The following is an 8,072-nucleotide window of genomic DNA, read 5'->3' as shown; positions in this document are numbered from 1 at the left end:
TGATATGATCCTAGTTGGCATTAGTTTTTAAAAGGAAAAATGGCAGAATTAGTCCATAAACTTTAATTTAATATGTAACATAACTCTTAAAATTTAAATTTGTTCAATGTGATTCATAAATTTTAATTCAACATTCGATATGATTCATGAACTTTAGAGACTACATTATACAAATTAAATTTTTTTAAGAGACAATAGTACTTACAAAATCAAAATTCAAGGACCATTTTTGCTATTATTTTTTTTAGGAGTTCTTTAATGATCCGACATTCAATGTTACTTCGAAGTCAAGCAAGTTACTGAACACAATTATATAGACATAGGTCTAGATCTCGAATTTAATAATTGAATCTTGGTTTGACAAATTGAATTTCGTCCACATAATGCTTCAATCAACGAGTGAAGAGAGACAGATGGATAGACAGAAAAGATGTGTTTTGTGTTAGTCGGAAGGAACTCGTGACAAAAATTGACGAGCGTGTTCGAAAATGACGCAACTACCCTTCTGCTTCCTCGCCTTCCTCGGCGGATCACGGTCAACGAGTCAACGGTTCGCGCCCCTCAATCTTTTGCGCCAGAAGTGGGCTTCCCTGCCTTGCTGTTGCCACTCTAGAATGTCCTTTGAGTAAAATAAATAATAATAAAATAATAATAATAATAATAATAAATATGGAGGAACATATGGAAGGATGTGACAACAACATCCCAGTCGCAGTCAATTCTCAAAACCCACCCCCCAACACTTTCTCAAGTTCGGTTAGTACGTGGGACAGATGTTTGCAACTAGGAAAGTTCCACTTCCCTTTTTTTAAATTATAAGAAAATGCAATCGATTGGAAAAAAGAACAAGAAGCAGGAAATCAAAAGGAAAATTAAATTGCCATTTTTTTAATATTTTTATCCCAACTCAATGCGTCCTTGTCAATAGTCTTTATTGTTAAGGTACCCATTTTTCCTTATAGAGAGTGACCTTGAAAAAAAAGAAAATCTATCAGGCGATATATAACCTAATCATAATTGATGCGCGATAGAAGCCGGTCGGATCAGTGGAAAAAAAAAAAAAACTATTGGGTTACGATTTCCTTTTACTCTTAGCATTATTGAGAAGAAAATATCTGTGAGAATTCAATTATTTGGGCATGTGGTGGGACTTAGATAAAAGGATCCAAAATACTCTGGGGGCCAAACGTGGAAAAGAAAAGAAAAAAGACAAAATACCCTGGCAGCTACAAAAATTCACTTGTAAAACCATTGTACTTTTCTACATTAAAAAAAGAAAAACAGGACAGAAAAAGAGAGAGAGAGAGAGGGAAAGAAAAAAATGGCGGTGAACATCCCAAAGATTCTGTTAGCGCTGCTGCAACGCCCGCCAAGAACACACTAATCTCACTCAGACAGACACTGTAATAAAAAAAGCTTCCTTTGATTTAACTTTATTTCGTTTTCCCCTGTTTTTCTGTTTCTTTCTTTTTGCTGTTGCTGATGTTGTTGTTGGCTCTCCCCTGTTCAACCCTTTTTTTTTTTTTTGCTTGTGCTCTTTTTTGGCCACGCAATTTGTCGTGCTGTTCTGTACACCAGTGGTGATTCCCTTCCTGTATATATTCACACTCGCTCCTTGACTCTTCTCGCCCATTGCTCACTGCCGCCTCCTCCTCCTCCTCTGCTCCTTCACTTTCACACCTGTGAACCGTCGTGTCCCTGTCCCGAGGAGGCCAGATGGACTCCGCTTCTCCCTCCTCCTGGACGCCACTAGCTTAAGCCGAGCACCCAGCGCATTAAGTTCTGGCCTTTTCTAGTGTCGAGACCCAACAGAGATCTCTCATTTTCTGGGTCTCTTTCCCTTTCTCTCATTTCTTTCTCTTTCTCTTGTTTCTCTTGCGGGCATTGGGTGGCTGAAAGAGGGGAGAGAGCTTTGGGGGCGTGTGGGAGATGGCAATGGCGGGTGGCTCGGTGTCCAGGGTGGTTTGGCTCGTCGGGCTTGTCTGGGTGCTGGGTCTTGAGCTGATCCAGTGCAGCGTGAGCTATGACAGGAAGGCGCTTGTGATTGATGGGCAGAGGAGGATTCTCTTCTCTGGTTCTATACATTACCCCAGAAGCACTCCCGATGTACGGAGCTCGAGCTTCCATCTTTCTCTAATTTAATGTCTCTCGAGTGAAAAGTTTTGTGCTTTTTTCTGATTCTTTTTTGGCCTTCTTTTATGTGGTTGTGGGTGTAGATGTGGGAAGATCTTATACAGAAGGCTAAAGATGGAGGCTTAGATGTGGTCGAAACGTATGTCTTCTGGAATGTCCACGAGCCCTCTCCTGGCAATGTATGTTGTTCTGAGCACTCTTTTTCTCTCATTTTTGCCATTCCGCTAGCTTATTTTCCACTAATTCATTGTTGGTATTGATGTAGCTTTTTCTTCTAACTGTCGGTGCATGTGTGTGTTACAGTACAACTTTGAAGGAAGATACGATCTGGTGAGGTTCATAAAGACCATTCAGAAAGCAGGGCTCTATGCTCATCTGAGGATTGGGCCTTATGTTTGTGCAGAATGGAATTTTGGGTATTTGCTACTTCTGTTTATTTCTTCATTTTCTGGATCTAGAACGCTCTCACTTTGCTTGCATTCACCATTAATGTGAGCACAATCTGTGTCCAGTGGGTTTCCTGTTTGGCTCAAGTACGTGCCTGGAATCAGCTTCAGAACAGACAACGAGCCTTTCAAGGTCTGTTCAGTTACTTCAAGCACAATTTTACATTCATTTATGTTGTTGTCAAGGAATGCTTCAAGCAAACGGCGAACAACTGATTTTGCCAAATTAAATTTTGACTGGACGTTTGCAGAGGGCAATGGAAGGGTTCACTAAGAAGATTGTCAACTTGATGAAGAGCGAAAATCTGTTTGAGTCACAGGGTGGCCCCATCATTCTCAATCAGGTATTTGTTAAAGATCTTTTGTTCTAACTTTCCTTGGATACTTGTTCTTGTTAACGGGTCGGAATTCATTAAAATGTTAAACCACATCATGCTCAGTCAATTTCCTATCCTACTACGGCAAGAACGACTAGTAATTAAGTTTTATCCTACTAAGATGGGTCAATATATGAGCTGTTTTATGCCATTAGGCTCGAGTCTGCTTCAGCTCTTCTCTAAGATCTAAGATCTAATTTTTGGTCATAGCAGAAGCCAATTTCTCTGACTTAAGTCAAGGTACAGAGTTGAGGAATATGAGGTTATTCTTTTTCTTATTGCTGTAGATTGAGAATGAATATGGAGCGGAGAGCAAATTGCTTGGGGCCGCTGGTCACAACTATGTAACTTGGGCCGCCGATATGGCTGTCAAATTGGGAACCGGGGTTCCGTGGGTCATGTGCAAGGAAGAAGATGCCCCAGATCCAGTGGTGAGATATTATTCTCTCTGACCTCCAGATCTTGGTTTAGTCTCCGGACATTTTGTTTGGGTGTTTCCTTCATGTTTCAATTGACTTACCTTAGCATTTTTCTTCATTCATTTATTCTCTTTGTGGTACTGTTTTGAGTTTACTTGATAGACTAGTATTGTTTAGCGTGGAATAGTATAACTATGGTATGAAGTATGTGTGTCAAATCTATAACTAAGACCCATGTTTGGAGAAAAGTCTTCTCTGCTTCGTGCATATACTTAGACCTGATTATTGATACTGGACACAGATAAACACATGCAATGGCTTTTACTGTGATGCGTTTACTCCAAATAAGGACTATAAACCCACAATCTGGACAGAGGCGTGGAGTGGTTGGTAAGTGAATAACTCCCTGATTGTAAGTTGACATTTGGTAAGGAAATATGTGCTCAATTTGTCCCAATAAGAAATGCAGGTTTACAGAATTTGGAGGCACACATCACGAGCGGCCAGTTCAGGACTTGGCATTTGCCATTGCTCGATTCATCCAAAAAGGAGGATCCTTCATCAACTATTACATGGTTTGTCTCTTTGAGTTCAACTACATTTCCATTTACTGGTGGTTAGTACTAGTCCAATTTATGTATTGCATGAAACAAACAGTATCATGGAGGCACAAACTTTGGGCGCACTGCTGGAGGCCCTTTCATCACTACCAGCTATGACTACGATGCTCCAATAGATGAATATGGTGAGATTTAGCAACATTTTAGCTTTCGATGCTTGAAGATTACTGTTTAAATGTTTTTCCAGTGTTTTATGGGAGAACCTTATATTTCTGAGTCAGCTGTCCAAGCTAATTGTTTCTGTGCTTTTAATTGGCAGGTCTGATTAGGCAACCAAAGTATGGTCACCTCAAAGAGCTACATAGGGCTGTTAAGATGTGTGAACGAGCATTAGTGTCGGCTGATCCAATGGTTACATCTCTAGGAGCCTATCAACAGGTACTGTATAACCCTTTTTCCCATTCTCGAAGACGTGCCATTGATTTACCTCTCCTGATCTATTGCTTTTGCTGTTTCTAGGCTCATGTATACACCACTGAATCTGGAGATTGTTCTGCTTTTCTTGCAAATTATGATACAAAATCTTCTACCAGAGTGATGTTCAACAACATGCATTACAATTTGCCTCCTTGGTCCATCAGCATCCTTCCTGATTGCAGGAATGTAGTTTTTAATACTGCAAAGGTATGAAATTGGGCAAGTTCTTTATCATGCTCCTAAAAGTTTTGGGGAAAGGGATGTTACTTTAGTTGGTGTTTGTTCTCTTACTACGACCAGACTAGATGCTCTAAAATGACAGCTTGATATGATTCTGATTTTAGGTTGGTGTTCAAACCTCACAAATGGAAATGCTACCAGTTAATAGTGAGATGCTTTCATGGGAGAGTTACGATGAGGATATCTCTTCCCTGGATGACAGTTCAACCTTCACAACTGACGGTCTCTTGGAGCAGATCAATGTAACTAGGGATACTAGTGATTACTTGTGGTACATAACTAGGTGAGCTCGAGTTACTTTAGTGCCTCAGTACTACTTTTACATTGTACTAGGAGCTCTCTCTCTCTCTCTCTCTTTCTCTCTCTGGGTCTGTGTCTCTGCTCGTATGGCTGTACGTGGTGTGTACCCCAGTACCAGTTTACGTGTGTGTGTGTGTGTGCATGCACGTGTGTGTGTGTGATACAAGGGTTGTGCACATTTTCTTTTGTTTCCGTCTGCTTTTCTTGGACATGCCAAGGAGTGAATTTTGCAATCTTTTGCCATCAACAGTGTTGGCATTGGCTCTTCTGAGTCCTTCCTACAAGGAGGAGAACTGCCCACTCTTATTGTTCAATCAACAGGACATGCCGTGCATGTCTTTATCAATGGTCAGCTTTCAGGTGCGTGTGTAAATTCTTATCACTATTTCTCATTCGAATGTCCTGTGAAAAAAAATAAAATGATGAGTGAATTGTGTTCTGACAGGTTCTGCTTTTGGGACAAGACAGAATAGGAGATTCACATATTCTGGCAAGGTTAATCTACGTGCAGGCACAAACAGAATAGCACTCTTGAGTGTCGCTGTTGGATTGCCAGTAAGTTCCTCTTTCACGAACTGTTCTCCCTTCCTGTTAACACAAAACAAACAATGACCTGAGGACGTTACAGGAGTAACATAAACACTGTATCCTTAGTTCAACCAATTGTCATAAATTTATTACAGTTAGATGAGCACATCGAAGGCGTGCTTATAAGAAATTAAGATTCCTTGGACAGTCATTATAGTTGGAAACATTGCAAAACAATTTTGTCATGGTCTAATAAACAAAGTCCAATCCAACTAACTGGAGAAGATAAGTGACACTCTTGTCAGGACTGTGGAAACTTAGTGTGCAAGCCGAAGAACTCTGAATCAGACAGTCTTTCAGAACTCATAATGCTGAAGGATGCTAAATCTACTTGCATGAGCTTCCAAATCTAATGAAAGATTCCCTCATTTGGTTTATAATACCACTCTTACTTGTCACCTGAATGATTCAAGTTTCTGTTTATTGGTTTAGAATGTCGGTGGACACTACGAAACATGGAACACTGGCATCCTTGGACCAGTTGCATTGCACGGGCTTGATCAAGGAAAGTGGGACTTGTCCTGGCAGAAATGGACCTACCAGGTTGAACAACCTTCTGTTGTTCTCATTCTTTCATTTGGTTTAGAAATTTCCTTAATCCTGCCTCCATGAACAGGTCGGGCTTAAAGGAGAGGCTATGAATCTTAACTCTCCCAACAGCATCTCCTCAGTTGATTGGATGGATGCGTCATTAATTGCACAAAGACAACAGCCACTGACCTGGCATAAGGTATTGCATATTGAAGGAGATTACTGAGTTAAATCTGTTACAGATCACTGAAGTCTCTGATGACATTTTAATTGCAGGCTTATTTCAATGCCCCACAAGGTGATGAGCCATTGGCCATAGACATGAGTGGTATGGGGAAAGGTCAAATATGGATAAATGGACAGAGCATTGGAAGATATTGGACTGCATATGCCACTGGTGATTGTAATGGATGTAATTATGCTGGCACATTTAGGCCTCCCAAATGTCAGCTTGGTTGTGGACAACCAACCCAGCGATGGTAAAGTCCTTGTTCATAACATCACCTAAGAGTTAGAAAAAGAAATGTCGTATTTAGCAGAGACAGAGATATGAAATTGACCTCTGTCGCTCATGGGAATTTAATTCTTCAGGTACCACGTGCCACGATCTTGGTTGAAGCCAACGCAGAATCTCTTAGTTATCTTTGAGGAACTTGGAGGTAATCCATCCAAGATTTCTCTGGTGAAGAGATCGATGACCAGTGTCTGTGCGGATGTGACCGAATTCCACCCAACTCTTAAGAATTGGCATATTGAGAGCTACGGAAAATCGGAAGAGTTCCACAACCCAAAAGTTCACCTGCGGTGCAGTCCAGGTCAATCAATAAGTTCAATCAAGTTTGCGAGCTTTGGAACTCCGCTTGGCACTTGTGGCAGCTACCAGCAAGGAGCTTGCCATGCTCAGAGCTCATACGACATCTTAGAGAAGGTACTAATAAATAGGGACGGGTAAATTTGTAGATGTTCTAGCAATATATAACAAACAACGAGCTGGCATGTTTAACCCTATCAATGACCTGAATCATTGCATTTAGAGTAAAAAAGTCCATTCACCGCATTCATACAGTTAAATAAATCTCTGGCATTCACAAGAACTCAAAGCATGAACATGCACCATAGAATGCAATATGCCCATGTTGAACTGTGTTGAAAGATGAATTTTACTTTTTTGCATGTTAATTCAAGTTCCTCTATATAATTGCAGAAGTGCATCGGAAAGGAGAGATGCTCGGTGACGATATCTAACAGCAACTTTGGGCGAGACCCATGTCCGAATGTGTTGAAGAGATTGTCTGTCGAAGCTGTTTGCACTCCCACGGAATGGAGGGGCTAATTAGATACCAAGACAGAATCACGTCTCCTCACTTAACCATACACTGCCAGCAAGACAAACAAGAAAAAAGAATAAAAGGGGTGCCAGAGTCTGTTGTAGGCTTAAGTTATGAGGTAAATTAACTAGTGTGTAAATTAGTGATTGGTAGATGATAGGTGAAATTGTGAGTTCCTTGGGGTTCTGCAATTCGGGGCCCTTAGGCGAATTCTTTCCCGGTCCCCGGGCTTTTAACCGGACACGCCACTGGGAAAATGAGTTCATTTGTAGTTGTGTGAGTCCATTTCATTTTCTGTATTGGCTGGGGACGAAAAATGAGGACCCAGTTAAGAGGTTCATGTTGGGAGTGGATCCTGGTGTGACCATTTGCTGTTGTTACCCTTGTGCAGTTCCTGATGAATTGTTAAGCTTTTCGGCATTCTGAATTCTTGGCTTCAACATGCTTCGTGCATTTAGCTATAGCACAATGTCTCTGTTTTAAGGTATTGGGTACGCGCGACCGATGTGAGCAATCGAGTAAAGCAGCAGTTCGACCCTAGCACGGTTACGGAATCATATTTCCTTTCTCTTGATAATGAAAACTATCAGGATGCTGGCCATCCATGAGCAGAAATTTCATGATCTGCCAAATTTTAGTGGAGGGACTCACCTCTTTTCTTTCTTCCCTTTTG

The 8,072-nt window shown here is 41.0% G+C and overlaps 1 protein-coding gene across 1 annotated transcript; it reads left to right on the top strand.

Annotated features, from left to right (window-relative positions):
• Positions 1–1,617: 1,617 nt before the first annotated feature.
• Positions 1,618–7,839, top strand: LOC104419690 (beta-galactosidase 3). The gene is made up of 19 exons (XM_010031429.3): positions 1,618–2,106; positions 2,217–2,312; positions 2,437–2,549; positions 2,646–2,712; positions 2,831–2,923; positions 3,244–3,387; positions 3,677–3,765; positions 3,845–3,950; positions 4,033–4,120; positions 4,255–4,373; positions 4,455–4,619; positions 4,757–4,935; positions 5,203–5,312; positions 5,398–5,507; positions 5,973–6,083; positions 6,157–6,270; positions 6,348–6,550; positions 6,663–6,999; positions 7,276–7,839. The coding sequence occupies exons 1-19, from the start codon at positions 1,930–1,932 to the stop codon at positions 7,402–7,404; spliced, it is 2,550 nt and encodes an 849-aa protein (XP_010029731.2). The 5' UTR covers positions 1,618–1,929; the 3' UTR covers positions 7,405–7,839.
• The last annotated feature ends 233 nt before the right edge of the window (positions 7,840–8,072 follow it).

This window comes from Eucalyptus grandis, chromosome 9 (genome assembly GCF_016545825.1).
Source record: "Eucalyptus grandis isolate ANBG69807.140 chromosome 9, ASM1654582v1, whole genome shotgun sequence".
In the NCBI taxonomy this organism is placed as follows: domain Eukaryota; kingdom Viridiplantae; phylum Streptophyta; class Magnoliopsida; order Myrtales; family Myrtaceae; genus Eucalyptus; species Eucalyptus grandis.
Note: the sequence above shows the minus strand (reverse complement) of the source record. Positions and strands in the feature narration are given on the sequence as shown.

Excerpts from the sequence above, each read along its gene's own strand:
- LOC104419690 (XM_010031429.3), top strand. The coding sequence starts at position 1,930 with ATGGCAATGGCGGGTGGCTCGGTGTCCAGGGTGGTTTGGCTCGTCGGG. Across the intron at positions 2,107-2,216 it reads ACCCCAGAAGCACTCCCGAT|ATGTGGGAAGATCTTATACA; the intron begins GTACGGAGCTCG and ends TTGTGGGTGTAG. Across the intron at positions 5,313-5,397 it reads TATCAATGGTCAGCTTTCAG|GTTCTGCTTTTGGGACAAGA; the intron begins GTGCGTGTGTAA and ends GTGTTCTGACAG.